Source organism: Cebus imitator, unplaced genomic scaffold (assembly GCF_001604975.1).
Source record: "Cebus imitator isolate Cc_AM_T3 unplaced genomic scaffold, Cebus_imitator-1.0 Scaffold200, whole genome shotgun sequence".
Classification (NCBI taxonomy): Eukaryota; Metazoa; Chordata; class Mammalia; order Primates; family Cebidae; genus Cebus; species Cebus imitator.
This window is the reverse complement of record NW_016107515.1, coordinates 1,966,038-1,983,627: the sequence shown is the minus strand read 5'-3', so window position 1 is coordinate 1,983,627 and position 17,590 is coordinate 1,966,038. Positions and strand designations below refer to the sequence as shown.

At 36.7% G+C, this 17,590-nt stretch overlaps 1 protein-coding gene across 4 annotated transcripts in view; it reads left to right on the top strand.

The window, feature by feature from the left end:
• The window catches only part of RANBP17 (RAN binding protein 17), a 392,711-nt gene that overhangs the window by 267,410 nt on the left and 107,711 nt on the right, over positions 1 to 17,590 (top strand). For all 4 annotated transcript variants that reach the window (XR_001830698.2, XM_017547691.2, XM_017547690.2 and 1 more), the window contains 2 exons: positions 8,048 to 8,111; positions 8,203 to 8,311. Coding sequence is in view for 3 of the 4 variants with exons in the window: in XM_017547691.2 (XP_017403180.1) it covers positions 8,048 to 8,111; positions 8,203 to 8,311 (173 nt within the window). In the remaining variant the exon portion in view is untranslated. The remainder of the gene's footprint in view (positions 1 to 8,047; positions 8,112 to 8,202; positions 8,312 to 17,590) is intronic.

Sequence of the window (17,590 nt, the reverse complement as noted above, 5' to 3'; positions counted from 1 at the left end):
GAGACAGGGTTTCACCATGTTGACCAGGATGGTCTCGATCTCTTGACCTCGTGATCCACCCGCCTCGGCCTCCCAAAGTGCTGGGATTACAGGCGTGAGCCACTTCGCCCGGCCCTGTTTTATTTTTTTTCTATTTAATCCGCTTCAGATGAACCTTACTCGGTGTTTATGGTGCCCAAAGCCAGTCTCTAAACTTTGGTGTTTTTTTATCTGACCATTTGTTGGAAATTGAAATCACAGAAGACCCCCATTTTTAGGAAGTATTAAAAAGCCTTTGATTACCTTAGAGCAATAGCCTCAGACTTTAGTGAGCATCAGAATGTGAGTGCTTGTTAAAACACAAATTGTTAGGCCCCACTCCCCAGAGTTTCTCTTTCAAGGGTTGTTAGGCCTAGGCCTGAGAATTGCAGTTTTCACAAGCCTCAGGAGAAGTTGGTAGCTCCAGGACCATACTTTGAGAACTTTAGGTCGTTGGAAAATACACTGTATGCCCTGAGTAGAAAAGTCTGCTACTTGTCTCACAGACACTTTTTCATGGGACTTCTTAAGACTCACTAGACTTGCATTTTTAGAGATAGATTAGTTCCTGAATCATGATATGGGGCGCGTGGGAGGTTGCCATTATATAAGTCTCCACAATGTAACTGGATGGCCTGCTGCATTTGACCACAGAATTGCAGTTTACCAAATGTGAAATTTTTCAAATTGGTAAGATTATTGTTATTTTAAAATCCAGTGACCTTTTTGACAGAAAGTTTATGTTTTCCTGTCAGATTCATGACATGGGTATTTATAATAAATTTAGCAAGTGCATTTGAGTAACTGTTTAACATATTCTTTATATTTTCAAGACTAAATTCCAAAAATTTCTGATTCTAAATAGCTTTTTTGAACAGGCACAGAGCTGAAATGGCTCTGTACAGGGCCAGCCCTCTGTAGTCAAGTTCAGTACTTGGGGATCTTTCCCCCTCTTTGAAATGTTTTCTGATCAGAAATTTTAGTTTCTGTCTAAATGGAAAAGGGGTGAGATTGTTCAAATAATTGGAACAAGGAAGCTCCTGGGAAAACTAGAGAGAGAATAAGGGTCATACAGAGCAATCACGTAAACTTACTTATTTTAAATGCTGAAAAAGGAGAATTTATCCAAAATGCTGTTTGTTCATTAATCATTATTTCAAGTTTTTATTCTTTTGAAAGATAATTTTCAGTATTTCTACTGCAATTCATTGTTTACTCAGATTTGTAGCAATTAACATGTTCCCCTTGGGTTTCAGAAAGGAAATTTCATTCTCTATCAGGCCGTCTGTTGGTAGTTGGCCTTTATTACATAATCATCAAACATTCGAGAAAAGTAAAAATATCTAGCTTTTTTTTTTTTTTTTGAGACAGAGTTTCTCTCTTGTTACCCAGGCTGGAGTGCAATGGCGCGATCTCGGCTCACCGCAACCTCTGCCTCCTGGGTTCAGGCAATTCTCCTGCCTCAGCCTCCTGAGTAGCTGGGATTATAGGCACGTGCCACCATGCCCAGCTAATTTTTTGTATTTTTAGTAGAGACGGGGTTTCACCATGTTGACCAGGATGGTCTCGATCTCTTGACCTCGTGATCCACCCGCCTCAGCCTCCCAAAGTGCTGGGATTATAGGCGTGAGCCACCGCGCCCGGCCTAAATATCTAGCTTTTTAAAATCAGACTCTATAGGCATGTTCCCCATTAGTTTATGAATTTATCCAAACTTTTTTTTTACCTTATTGATACTGTTAACCTCAACAGTTCTCAAGATTAATGACTTCTCCATGTTATTGCAAGACTACCTACATAATTTGCAGGGCCCACCTCATAAAGAAGAATGTGGGGTCACTGATTCAAGAATTATTAAAAATTTCAAGACTTCAACAGCAGAGCATTAAACCATGAAGAGGCTCTCCCAAGCACAGGACCTCCTATGCAAGTGTACAGCCCACATAGCTGTGGAGCTGGCTCTGGTTTTGTGTGATATAAAGAAATAATTCCTTCCATTTGACTTCGGACTGACTCTCTAAGATTATCCCCTTAAGTTCTTGTATACCAGAATTTGGTGAATATAAGACTCATCCATATGCATCATAAATCTATCTACTAATTTATTTCAGTCATTTTTGTTTTCGCAAGCCAGAGAATCTATTTTCTAGTCATTTTCATTTTTGCAAGCCAAAGAATCTATTTTCCTTTTTTTTTTTTTGAGACAAAGTCTTGCTCTGTTGCCAGGCTGGAATGCAATGGCATGACGTCAGCTCACTGCCACCTCCGCCTCCTGGGTTCAAGCAATTCTCCTGCCTCAGCCTCCTGAGTAGCTGGGATTATAGGCGCCTGCCACCAAGCCCAGCTAATTTTTGTATTTTTAGTAGAGACAGGGTTTCACCATGTTGTTCAGGCTGGTCTCGAGCTCCTGACGTTGTGATCTGCCTGCCTCGGCCTTCCAAAGTGCTGAGATTACAGGCGTGAGCCACCACGCCGAGCCTCTAAGAATCTATTTTCTATCAAAGTTATTTGATGACCATGATAATTTTATTTTTCAACCCCAAACCCCAGCTTCATGTGTCTTTTTTTGCTTGCTTTTTTTAAGTACAATAATCAGAACTTCATCCTTATCTAGAGTTAACATTTAGTAAGACTAAAATAGTGATTTTTAAATTTAATTCCTTTCCCATCTTGAATCTTATTGGCCTCTTTCAATGCAGCAAGTATTTATTAAGCATTTGCTAAGTACAGGGCAAAAGGACAAATAAAACACAGACACTGCCCTCATGGATTTTAAATTCAAACAGAATTAACATGGATTCCAAACATCCTTTGCTATATTTCTCCAAAGAGCTTAAAGTCAATTATTTTATTAATACAGTTTCTTTTTTTCTGTTTAATTTTAACTCAAATAAATTACATACTAATCTTCTGAAAATCTGCACATTAAAAATAATGTGGGCATATGACATTGTGATATGGCTGATTTTAGGGAGCCCCTTTCATTCAAGGTCATTTAGACATAAGCTTATAGATAAACCATTAAGTATGCAACTTTTAAATTTACCAAGTAGTGTGTAAACCAGACATCCTCATCTCTGTTTCTGACCTTCTCACCATTGGGGTACGAATCCTGAATGTGGTAGGTGTCAGGAAAGGGTAGAGGATGAGCAATGAAACAAGGGTGAAGGACGGAAGTAAAATAGTTTATGTCTGTTACAGGAACTATTTAGCAATAAATAGTAATATTTCTGTTTTTGTGAAACAATATTAAAACGCATTGCTTTATTTTACTGAATACCACCATCTCCAGATGGTTTGTGAGAATGTTAAATAAAACTAGTTTCAGCTTCCCTCCCTCAGGCATACTTCTATTAACATTTTTTATCGAAAGAAATGTTGATTTATTTCATTGTTTTCTGTCTCTATCAGCCACGGAAAGTCATTCCATAATTTATCTCCTCTGTTTCTTTGTATACTAGAACCATGTGTAGAATCCTCCTATTCCTCTTCTGTAGCCCCTTTGTTTGGACCGTCGCCAAGTTGTTTAGATTTTCGTTTCACAAAATTACCTGCCTTGAGTATTGTTTTGATCTGATCGTTTCTCTTCCCAAGAGTCCACAATCACTTCCACTTGCTTCTTAGGTCAAGCAAAATTGTTGACTTTGAGTCATAATTTGACTCAAAATTTGAGTCCTTTGACGGTACTTTACTTACTGAGTTCCCATAGCTAACTTCCTGATCTTCCATTCGACCACAATTTGCACTTTATACTTGGGCCAAGGAAACTTATTTTACTTACCCCTGGACACCCTTCATTAACTTTCACTGAATCACCACATATGCCACTCTCCCTCATTTGACTCATTGTAACTCAACTAGGTTTCTTCAGTTTTTCAGTCTTGGCCAAAGACTTAGCAAAGCCATCATGAAATACTTTAACCCTCAGTCCTTTAATGTTCACTAAGTATTAATTCCCTTCATTTTCTTTCAAGTCATTGTTTATTTTTCTTAATATTTGTGAATACCTTGTTTTCCATCTATATATCTGGTTATGAATGTAATACAGTTTAGTATGTGCTGGTCCTATCTCCTATTAGATTGTAAATGATTAGAGATTAAGATTTTTTTTTCCCTTCTTTTATAGTTTCAAAACTTCATACAGTGGGCATTTAGAACTTACTGTTACCCCTTCTGTTGAGTGACTAAGCCTTAAGTCTTGTTCCTTGTAAATGATTATTAGTATCCTTTAAGACGCTTCACCTTGGTTATACCTATTTGGATTTTTTTCATCTAGTAGGGTTCATGAACAAAATCCTGCTTTTGAAATAACTAAACTTAATTTCAGTTACTATACTTTGTACATATAACCTAAGTACAGCAATTTCTGACATACAATATTGTCATCTGTGAACTTTCTTCTGTCATCAGGATCTAACTGTCTGCAAACAGTATCTATGAACATGCATGGCTCTTAAATATTTGCCCAGATCCAGTATGATTACCCACTCTCTTGTACCTAGTGACTCTCACGTATCTACTACACTACTATAATTCTAAATTGAATTTTTTCACATCTTAACACCTTTGTAAATAGGATATATCTTATAACTGATGGTATTTTAAGTACTTTTTCTTAGTAGTACATAAATAGTGTTTTGTTTTGTTTTTACATTCAGTGCTGTTTCAGATTTGATAAAATACAGTAAATACTCAGAAAAGGCCTGATACTGTGAATTGAAGTCATACTTGGTTTTACTGTGTCGAGCAGCTACTGAAGTGTGTAGTTACTTCTGTAACCTAAGAAAGCAGTTTATTCTCCATTTAGTTGTCCTCCTTTTCAAAGGATACAGACTTTCAGAATTTTCAGCCTCTATAAGCTACACCATTCTTTTCTTGTTTTTCTTCATGCGTCATGCTAGCTACCAATAAGACTGTCTTCACTGTGTTCAATGTTTTCATAATCACATGGCTAGAGACAGGGATTTTCTGAGAATTTTGTTTAGTGGGTTACTACCAGCTAGATTATAGAGTTTGCTCAATCCTGGATGTGATGCTGGCGTATTAATGAATTGGTCCTTCCTAAAATAAAATGTTTCCCTGTCCCTTCTGGGACCTGATTCCAATTTCAATTGTATTTCAAGAAGCAAATGATCTCTGAGGAGAACTACCCTTTAAAATCAAGTGGATCTGATATAGCCTAGTGAAAAGAGCCTATGCTTTAGAGCCAGACAGATCTGCATTTGAATCTTGACTCTTCTGTTTACATGTTCCATGTGTGACATTTCCTCTATTAATTTTACTCACACTCAAGACTCCTAGTACTATTGCTGCTATTAAAGTTACCATCATTACCAGGTTTACTGCTAAGAGATGTTTTGAATAGACCTCTGAAATCTAGCCTAGTGTTGCCATAATTTGTCTAATGCTCCCACCCAGCCAAAATGACATAACTCAGAAGAACCCTAGTCTTTTAGAGAAGAATAAGATCAGAGTATAAAGATCATAAAGTTGATGTGTTCATTTGCCTTTTTTAACATTACAGACCCTCTTAAGAGCCGTAACTAGCTTTGAATTGAATTTCTATAAGAGAACATAAATATTCAGGTGAACTCTCATTTTTTTCTTTATTGAAAAATATAAAAATCCATTCTTAATCATTTTTTTCTTTAGAATGTAATTAAAAGGCAGTGAGGCTGGCCTTGGTGTGAAGTGCACAGATGCTGTTCTGCAGAAAATGTGTCTTTGACAGATGAGATTCTTCCTGTGAATGTTCTGTTTATTGCTTTCATAAATATTCTATTGTCAAAACATGACTTGCTGTTTATTAACAGCACTGACAGGAATATTCCTATTAATGGCAGCATTCTTATTACCCATAGACCCTGTCACTTTTAACTTTGCAATTTTAAGAGAATTCTATTTGGTAATTACTTAAGATATTTCCAAGTTTATTGATCCCACCCCTGTTTAACTGAGTGAAGTTTGAGTGGCAGGTCTTCAGCCCAGTGACTGACACTGGGAATAATCATCAAATCTGCGTCTTTGGAGGCAGGGAAAAACTTGCTACCTGTCAGCCTTGATCTTGTTGCCCTGCAGCCTGCCAGAAAAACGCAGTACATCATGGCCAGGCATGGTAGATCACTTGAGGTCAGGAGTTCGAGATCAGTCTGACCAACATAGTAAAACCCCATCTCTACTAAAAATACAAAAAATTAGCTGGGCCTCGTGGCCCATGACTGCAGTCCTGGCTACTCGAGAGGCTGAGGCAAGAGAATTGCTTGAACCCAGGACGGGGTTGGAGATTGCAGTATGCTGAGATTGTGCCACGGCCCTCCAGCCTGGGCCACAGAGAGTTCATTCATCTCAAGAAAAAAAAAAAACACAGTGCATTGAGCACCTACTGAAAGCAGTGCAATAAGGAAAATGCAAGGATGTAGTCCCTGCTCTTAGAAAGTTTACTAATACTGATACATGCTAAAATATATATGTATATTTTAAATAAGTATGTATATGACTAAGCCAAACATACATGTTTCATATGCAACTGGAATGGTTGCTTTGGAATCAGACGACTTGAATCTAAATCATACTAGTTGTTTATCTTTTGAAAAATAATTTTTTAGTTTATTTTCTTATATGAAAAATAGGAGTGATACTATCATGAAATTGTGAAAGTTAGACTTGCAAGTTGCACATGTTCTGTAAATTGCCTGCATCTTTCTGTCTTTTTCCCTGAGTGATAATTGCATTATCTGATCCTCAAAACAATCCTGTAATGTAGCTTGGGCATAGGTTTCATCCTCATTTGTTGGAGAGGGAAACTAAGGCTGAGACAGGCTAAGTTTATTACCTGGATTCATTGAATGGTATAGTCAAGCCCAGGTCTCATGACTCATGTTCCAGTGTGGTTTCCACTCTTTGATACCCACGTCTGAATTATTAAAATTTAGAATTAGGCTTTTCAGTGCCCCTGTGCAGAGGCAACAGACTGAATCATATATTTGGAGATGATGTGAAGGAAAAAGAAAGCCAGTGTTTTCCTTGTAGCAGGCATAGAGCCATTTAAGATTATTACAGCCTTCAAGAAAGGCATGAGTAGGTATTAGGGAATGGCCAAGACATGCCCTAGGCGTGGTAGAAAACACATGACTGTGGTAGAGTAAGAGAAGAAGGTGTTTGCATACTGAATAGATGTGTGTAGAATCCACATCATACCTGAAATTATTTAGGCCTTATATTCATATTTCTGATTTCTTAACTTTATGCTCCTTCTAAGTTGAACTGTTAAGGTGATAATGTGGTACAGTAGAAAGAACATAGCCTTTAGGGTAAAACTGCAGTTCAAATCTCAGCACTGTCAGTCCATGGCTGTATAATCTTGGGCAAGCAACTTAATTTCTCTTAGCTCCTGTTTCATTATTTATGAACTAAAAATAAGAAATAATACTTAAAAGTATAATTGTGAAGATTAGGTGAATTAATATATGGAAAATGCCTTTTACATACCAGGCATGTTAGAAGTATTAGTTCCTTTAAGCTCTCCTTCTATACTTGATGACATGCGGTCTGCTATATCTTCCTAATTATATTCCGATCTTAGATTTCCACTAACAGAGCTTACTGTTTCTTAGAATTGAATAATTTTCTCTTTTTTGATAGCCTATTATGGGTCTTTTATAATTATTTTATTATGAAATAACATTAAGTAAGTAGAAGCTCGCAAGTTACACCCAAAATATAAAAAGAGGTCAGTTTTAATTTTCCACTATCAAGACTTCAATAGTAAAGGAGTTCTTGTCTTAATTATAAAATTCATTCTTTCTTTCCATAACTAGAATATGTATAAGATAGAAAAAGTAATTGCACTGGTTAATAATAGATTATCATTCTTAACAGAAGGAAGGACGTTTCTATAAGAATGCTCTTTAGAAATTATATTTATTCCTTATAAGTAGAAATTGATGTCACTGCAGTTCACTATTACTTTGTGATTTATTACATACTGATATGACAAATATATTTCCTTAGATTCCTTAACTTCTATTACCTATATCCTTTTAAAAAAACTTGTGAAGATAGATGCTGTGAAATTCATGCTAAAAAACCACACAGTAAGTCTCATTTCTTTAATTAATCAATAGAATTTTACAAATAGTTTAGGTAAAGCATTAGTAACTTTGATTACTCTTTTGCTTTCATTAGAGTGAACACTTCCCTTTTCTTGGCATCAGTGAGAGTTACAGTCTCAGTGACTTCAGGTGTCGAACAACCTTCTACACAGCGCTCACTCGCCTTCTGATGGTAGATCTAGGTAAGGTTAAGAATTTAAGCTCAATTAATAAGGGATCAGCAATATGCTTGTGTGAGTAAAGAAGTGGAATACTAGTTGGTACAACATTTAACTTATTAAAATTAGCCATTTTGGACAGTTTTCTACAACCTGCTGAGATTTGAGTGTTCACTTATTAGCAATAGAGCCAAAAGACAAATCTTTTTACTTAAGGTGGCATTTTTCACTTCACGTAACACTTGCGCTGATTTTTTATCTCACAATTTACTTTCTGCCTGTCCTTTGACACATTAATTTTACTACTATGTATCTAGTAATAATCTTAGACAGAAAACTTTTACACACGAAGATTTTCATCATAGTGATGTCTAACCTAGAGAAAAAGTGGAAATGATGTAACTGTCTAAACAGTAGGGATTTGTAAAATTATTACAATTACAATTCTTTATGGCACGCCCACTTACTTGTGGAATGATTGACACTCAAAAAAAATGAAGATTTAAAGACCATGCAATACATGAAATTTTGTATTATAACATTAAGTGAAAAGGCAAAGTGTTACACTGGTGCAACTGGTGTGATCATGTATGTTGGGGACAGGAGGGACAATACTTCAGAAAAGACTTAAATGGAACTCTTCAAAAATGGTTAGTACAGCCATTATGAAAAACAGTGTAGAGGGTCCTCAAAAAAATCAAAATAAAATGACTGTACAACCCAGCAATCCTACTACTGGGTGTATATGTATCCAAAGGAAGTGAAATGAGTATACCAAACAGCTGCATTCCCAGCTGTTTATTTTTATTGCATCATTCTTCACAATAGCCAGCATATATGAAATCAACATAAGTGTCCATCAACAGATGAATGGATAAAGAAAATGTGGAATATATACACAATGGAATACTATTCAGCCATAAAAAAGAAAAATTCTGCCATTTGCGACAGTATGGATGAACCTGGAGGATACTATGTTAAGTGAAATAAGCCAGGCACAGAGGACAAATACTGTATGGTATCACTCATATGTGAAGTCTAAAAAAGTTGACCTCATAGAGTAGAATGGTGGTTACTAAGAACTGGGGACATTGGGGTAATACTGGTCAAAAGATACAAAGTTTCAGGTAGATAGAAGGAATAAGTTCAATAGATATGTTGTGCATAAGTGGTGACTATAGTTAATAACAATATATCGTATTCTTGAAAAATACCAAGAGAGTGAATGTTAAGTGTTCTCACCACAAAAATGATAACCATAGAGGTAATACATTTGTCAATTAGTCACAATATGCCAATATATACCTCAAATATATTGCAGGTTAGTTCCAGACCATCATGATAAAGTGAAACCTTAATAAAGCAAGTCACACAGTTTTTGTTTTCCAGTGCATATAAAAGTTAAACTTACCGTGCTGTAGTCTATTAAGTGTGTAATATCATGATGTAGATAAAATGTACACATCTTAATTTAAAATATTTTATTGTGGCCAGGTGTAGTGGCTCAAATTTGTAATCCCAGCACTTTGGGAGACCAAGGCAGGTTGATCACCTGAGGTCAGGAGTTCAAGACAAGCCTGACTAACATGGTGAAACCCTGTCTCTACTAGAAATACAAAATTAGCCAGGCGTAGTGGCGAATGCCTTGTAATCCCAACTTCTTGGGAGGCTGAGGCAGGAGAATCAATTGAACTCTGGAGGCAGAGGTTACAGTGAGCTGAGATCACGCCACTGTACTCCAGCCTGGGCAACAAGAGCAGAACTCCATTTCAAAAAATAAAAAATAAATATAAATAAAATACTTTATTGCTAAAAAATGCTAGCAATCATCTGAGCCTTCAGTGAGTTGTAATCTTTTTCCTGGTGGAAGGTGTGGCCTCGATATTGATGGCTGCTGACTGATCAGGGTAGTTGCCAAAGGTCGAGGTGGCTGTGGCAATTTCTTAAAATAAGACAACAATGAAATCTGCTGCATCAATTGACTTCCTTTCATAAAAGATTTCTCTGTAGCATACGATGCTGTTTGATAGCATTTGACCCACAGGAGAACGTCTTTAAAGAGTGAAGTCAGTCCTCTCAAACTCTGCCGCCACTTTATCAACTAAGGTTATGTAATATTCTAAACAATGTTCACTGCAATCTTTACCACAAGTAGATTCCATCTCAAGACACCACTTTCTTTGGTCATCTAGAAGAAGCAACTCCTCATCCATTCAAGTATTATAACAAGACTGAAGCAGTTCAGTCACATCTTCAGGCTCAACTTCTAATTATAGGTCTCTTGCTGTTTCAACCACATCTACGGTTAATTTCTCCTCTGATGTCTTGAACCCCTCAGAGTCATCGTGAGGGTTGAAATCAACTTCTTCCAAATTCCTGTTAATGTTGATCATATGACCTCCCAACTGAATCGCAAATGTTGTTAGTGGTATCCAGAATGGTGAGGTGAGTCCTTTCCAGAAGGTTTTCAATTTACTTTGCCCAGATCCATTAGAGGAATCACTATCTGTGGCATCTATAGCCTTACAAAACCTTTTTTTTTTTTTTTTAGCAGTAGACTTTAACAGTGGGCTTAAAATATTCAGTAAACCATGCTGTAAACAGATGTGCCGTCATCCAGGCTTTCTTGCTCTATTTCTAGAGCACAGGCAGAGTAGATTTAGCATCATTCTTGCGGGTCCTAGGATTTTCAAAATGGCAAATGAGCACTGGCATCAACTTCAAGTCATCATCGGCACTAGCCTCTAATGAGAGTCAGCCTGGTCTTTGAAGCTTTGAAGCCAGGCATTGACTTCTCCTCTCTAGCTATGAAAGTCCTAGATGGCACCTTCTTCCAATGAAAGGCTGTTTCATCTACATTGAAAATCTGTTGTTTAGTGCAGCCACTTTGATCAATGGTCTTAGCAAGTTTTTTAGTATAACTCACTGCACCTTCTGCATCAGCACTTGGCTGCGTCACCTTGCACTCTTCTGGAGGCATTGTCTTCCCTTAAACCTCATGAACCAACCTCTGCTAGCTTTCAACTTTTCTTCTGCAACTTCCTCAGCTCTCAGCTGTCATACAATAGAGTTAGGGACTTGCTTTGCATTAGGCTTAGGCTTAGGCAATGTTATGGCTGGTATGATTTTCTATACAGACAGGTAAAACTTTCTTCATATCAGCAATAAGGTTGTTTCACTCTCTTAATGTGTGTTCACTGGCATTTTAATTTAATCACTTGAATTTCCTTCAGTAACCTTTCCTTTGCATTGTTCACCTGGCTAACTGATGCAAGAGACCCAGCGTTTGACCTGTCTCAGCTTTTGACATGCCTGTCTCACTAAGTCTAATCATTTCTAGCTTTTGATTTAAAGTGAGAAATGTGCAACTCTTCTCCCTTTCACATGAATACTTGGAGGCCATTACAAGGTTATTAATTGGCTCAATATCAATATTGTCGTGTTTCAGAGAATAGAGAGGCCTGAGAAGATGGAGAGATACAAAGGAATGGCTGGTTTATGGAGCCGCATACACAATATTTAGCAATTAAGTCGACTATCCTATACGGGCACAATTTGTCGTGCCCCACAGCAGTTACATTAGTAACATCGAAGGCCACAGATTACCATTATAGATAGAATAATAATGAAAAAAGTTTGAAATGTTAGGAAAATTATCAAAATATGACCCAGAAACACAAAGTAGGTTCATGATGTTGGCAGAACGACGCCAGTAGAACCTTGCTCGACTCAGGTTTGCCACAAATCTTTAATTTGTTTTTAAAAAAAGGTCAGTATCTGTGAAGCACAAACAAGGTAGGCCCATTTATATACTTCAAAACATCGTGTTATGCATAATAAATAACATAAAATTTATCTGTAAATTTTAAAAATGATTAAAAATGCTAAATGTTGACTTTGGGTTGTAGCATGTAGGTAGTTTTTTCTATTTCTAATTATTTGAATTTTTAATGTATTTTATAATAGTAAAAATTAACTTATTTTTAAAATTTATTACTAAAAGGCTAAAGTTAGTGAGAAGTATTCACGGACAGACAATACCTTAGGATGGGCAATTAAGCTTCTCTGTAGTGACCATGTTACTCTAGATTCCCATTTCTCATATTTGAATACTGCAAGTTAGACAAGTTATATATGAGAGCGTTCAGCCAGTGACAATACCATCCTTAGACAATATAATACCAATAATACTTTTTTCTTTTTCTCTTGCAATCGATAGATTAATACATCAACTTAAAAATGAATTTTTTACAACATTCATACAAACAGAAAAAAGAAATATAATTTTATTTTGCACATAAAAGGCATTGAATTTTGAAATGTAAAGGGGGCTAACCCCCTCTGTGTTTCACACCGGTATTGTTTTCATGGTTTTCCACAGAATAAATCATCAAAAAGACAAACTGCCAAAAGTTGAGAGAAATGCAACTAGAATGATTAAAGAGCTTAGTGGGATTGATTTCTAAGGAAAGATTAAAAGAACCATGTATGTATAACTTGGCTAAGTGACAACTAGGGCTGGAGGCAAAGAGAACTGTCTATAAATATTTGAAGAGTGTAAACCAGGCATGCAAAACCCAATCATCTGCTACCTTAGGCAAGTGGGAGATGCAACTGAGTGACGGCTTTTCATACTGCACGCTGGCCTGTGTCACCTCTTGGCTGCTGTATTGGCGAGAAGAGGAGCAGCCCCAGACTGTGTCATTGTCCTTGACAATCATTGAGGAAGCACGATGTGCTAAACTCTGAGGGCAAGACAAAGATAGTCAGGCATACTGGGTCCTGGCCTCAAAGGGCTTGTCTTCTTGCTTTTCCAGTTGTGCAGGCATTAAAGAGACCTTGAAATGCTTGTCTGGACTTAATTTATTTCCCAGGCCTTAAAAATGCTCTTTTAATAACCCTGTCACACAGAGTGAAAGAAGTGGGAAGATCGAAGTCAAAGAGAAGTGTCTGGAGGAGAGTTTTTAATTAAAACTCGGTCCATGTTACTCGCGTTTTCAGAACCTGGAAATGGAATGAGTTAACATTTCCTTTTTGATATGGTCATCACAGATATGGAACCTGCTATGTATCTGTGGTAGGTTAAACAACAGGATAGCACTGTCAGAGCCTGCACACGGCCCCCAACTCAGTATTCACAGTACTACTGTGCGTTTTATTGCATTGATCATTGATATTCATGATGATGCCCAGAAAGACATTGCACACTTTTTGGAAAGCAAATTTGCTCTTATTTAGTATTGCTTAATGAAAACTATGAGGTATGGGAAACTGAAATAAACACATATAATTTGAATAATTGGATTTTATTAGTTTTCCCAAGATTCTATTCCTTTGAAATATTTAACCCATAACAATATAAAGGATAAATTCATGTTTTTAGTTCAAAGTTTTTTTTTTTTATGTAAATATCTGTTGCATTACAAGCACTTTTTAGACACCTTGAGAGAAACAGAAAGAGACAGGCTATGGTGGAAATGCTTGGTGCATGGTAGTGCACAATATAAGTCAGTTGAATCTGGATATAAATAAAAATTTAAATCATAGTAGCTACCCTCATAGAACTTCTACATGTTTGAAAAGAAACTCCTTCCTTATTTATCAGTGATTTTTACTTTTTAAAATAATGAAATGTATATGCTAAGCATCAAGTTATGATTGAAAGCATCAAGTATGATTTGTTGTATGATTACCAGAGCTTCTTTGTCTTGTTAAAAACCAGAGTTGTCCTTCTTCCCAAAATATGTTGAATACCTTCAGGGTATTCTATATTTTTCTAGCACCAGCCAGTCAGAGTCTTTACATTGCAGATGCTCAGTAAATACTTGTTGAATGAATAACAAACAAGTATACAGTAACCAAGATGCCATCATTGTGGCTCCTGGAATCAGCTCTGACTGCCAGGTTCTTTCTGGAAGTAGCTCTGATCGTTGGCCTCTCCAAGACAAAACAAATCAGTGGCTGATTACTTTCACAAGTGATTAGCTGCACTTGACCACTCTTATGCCTGATTAGTCTCCTGTTGCCCTCTGTTCAAAGTGTTATTACTTTATAGACGATGATTTGTTGAGTGTTGTTGAACACAGTTTTTATTATTTGAAGCCTTGTCTCACAAACTAGGTTGACTGGAACATGGCTGTCAGAATTTCTGTATATATAGCTTGATAGTTTTCTATTGTGTGTTCATTGTCATGGAAACAAGAAAGAAAAAGATAGTGCCGTTGTCAAGAGCAGCACAGATTCATATATTAAATGAAAAAAATAAAAACATTAGATAATGAGAATCGTCCTCAAAAAAAAAATGAAGACAAACTTTTTATATCACTGATTTTGGAGAGGGGGAGTGGGGATAAGAATCACATAGAAAAAAAACCACCTACTTTCTTGCAAAAGTATTGGATATGAGTCTTGGATGGAAATACAAAACATTCTAATTGAATCCTACAGAAATAAATTGAATATGTCTTGTGTATAAGCCATGCACATTGGAGTGATTAGAAAGGGGGAAAGAAATTGGGTGTCACATTAATTGATATTTACTTTGAAACGCATTTTGGTTTCTACTCAATGATTTGCACTTCATATGAATTTAATTAGATGGCATGTGCCCCAGGTTGTATTTCAGATGAAAATGGTGGTGGGGGGAGTTGGTAGTTGGCAATAAACAGTTGTACCATTTTATCAAATTGCTTTAGCGAAACTAGACAAAATGTTCACTTGCATAAAGAACAGAATTGAAAGCATTTCATCATTAGAATGGTGGTGTTTCAAAACATGTGAGAGTCCTTGGCAAATTCTTTTGGTGTTCCAAGAAATTATCAAAATGAATGCGGAAAATCCCTGTACATGCAGAAAAAGATGAGTGACCAACCATATGTACGTGCATGCTAGCTCTTCCAAGAATCACTTAAAGTTCCCTAGGTTATTTAAAATTAACTTGGTCGATCTAATAAACTAAAGGAAAGGTAGTATTACCCGAGCCAGTAAATGGAGAACCTCCAGGGTGCTATTCAATATAAAATACTTGAATAAATAAAAACCTTCTATTTTGTTTAATTTGAATGCAGGTGAATTTAGTTGACAAACACTAAAGAGGGGACGTGTGGCAAGGCGCTGTAACAACACTTTTCATTTTGTGAAGGACCAAAATTATTACTTGCAAATTAAGTTTTTACCAGCCACAAATTTGGAAGTGCTCAGTGTCACCAATGGTTGATTTTCCTTGGACATTTCATGATTGTATCTTCTATTGTACTCTTTAGATGACAAGCAAATTGATAGGATTTGAGCCAGCAGTGCATTCCTCGGGTATTCAAACTCTGAGAAGCCGTCATGTTTTTAATTACTAGGGGGATACTAATATTAAAATAATGTTTATGGATGTAAAGAGAGAGTTCTATCTTTAGGGGTGAAGGTAGCATAGTATCCATATATACTTTGACTTTTAAAAGGTAATTGGCATCTGAAGCTATCACTACCTTAAATTTAAGAAATTTTAAATAACAAATGACTTGAATAACAAGGGAAGAGTATTCTAGAATTAGCTACTAAAGATAGAAGTAAAAATACAGAGGAAGGAAATTTTTTCTTTAGTAATAACAGTTAACATCTGTTTAAGAATATATAGTTTGTAAACCACTTTCACGGGCATTATCCTTTTTGATATTCCATTGTTTATCTGTTAGAAAACTGAGGTTCAGGCCAGGCATGGTGGCTCATGCCTGTAATCCCAGCACTTTGGAAGGCCGAGGCAGGCAGATCACATGAAATCGGGAGTTCGAGACCAGCCTGACCAACATGGAGAAACCCTGTCTCCACTAAAAATACAAAATTAACTGGCCATGGTGGCACATGTCCGTAATCCCAGCTACTCAGGAAGCTGAGGCAGGAGAATCGCTTGAACCCAGAAGGTGGAGGTTGCGGTGAGCCAAGATCACGCCATTGCACTCCAGCCTGGGCAACAAGAGCAAAACTCCATCTCACAAAAAAAAAAAAAAAAGAAAGAAAACTGAAGTTCAGGGAAATTAAATGACTTGCCCAAGGTCATTCATATAAGAGGTAGACCTCTGACCACATGTTTTCATCCACTTTTAGTAAACTATTCGTCTTTCACCTTATCAACCAATTAAGAAACATAACTTCTTTCCTTCGTTTTTATTTGAACTATTTGATACGAATGATTCATTTGGGGCTTGGGGCAGTGAAAGAAAAGGAGAAAGGATTATTTTCTAAGCTCCTATGAAATAAACAGATAGATGTTTGTTTATTGTTTGTGCTAGATAGGTATATAACAGTTTGATGGTCAGTGAAAGTCAAATACAGTTTTTAAAATTTGTTCTTATGTCTAATGATTGGCCAAAGCTATTTCTTCTCATGGATAAAGGAACACAGAGGTGGATATCCCAGGAAGATTTACCAAGTGAAAGGCTTGATCAAAAATAGCTTATAGATAGGAAGAATACATCAATATATTAACTGTGTCTATGACTTGGCAGAGATTACCTGAAAAATAGACATGGGGGGATGGGGAAGTGGGCAGTAAGGGGTAAAGAAGCAGCTGGAAATACTTAAAATCTGTAATGAGATAATTAAGACTAATTAGCTGGCCCTGTAGGCAGAAAGCAGCCCATTAAGTCCAGATCCAGTTTTAATAACTTACCTGGTTTTGAAGTTAGACAGTCCAGGGCACCCCAGGGAATGAGGTGTTTCATGAGACTTTTAGGGTGGGATTCTTTGAAAATGGGTAGCTATAGTCTGAAGTAGACAGTGTATTTTTTTTCCTGGGAACTACAATAAACACTCTGGTTCCCTAGGGAGAGGAATTACAGGGAGCCTCAGTTTTCTCATCTATTAAATGGAGAAAACTATGTAAAAGAGTTGTCATGTGGTTTAAATAAGATAAACATATGTAAAAGGGCCTAGAGCCATTGCTATCACAAAACAAGTTCTTAGAAAATATTCAGAAACGTTCATTGAGTGCACTATTAGAAGAAGCATTGGCTGCTGCTGGGACCTTAAAATGAGGCAAGCTTGGTGCTCTAATGCCATCTACTCTGCCCTCAATATCTGGGGCTATTATTTTCCTATAGAAGCACAATGTGATGACACTTCCCGGCACATGCTAAAATATCCTGCCCTGCCTGAAGCCATGAGTCACTTCAAAACTAGCTAGAACTCCTAGGCAATTTAGAGGGAAACTGAAATGAAAACCAATTGTGGCCCAAGTTTGAGGGACCAGTTAAGCACATTTCTCAAAGTTTTACTGTAATACAACTTAGAAGTATCTTAATGAAGCCTTGGGAA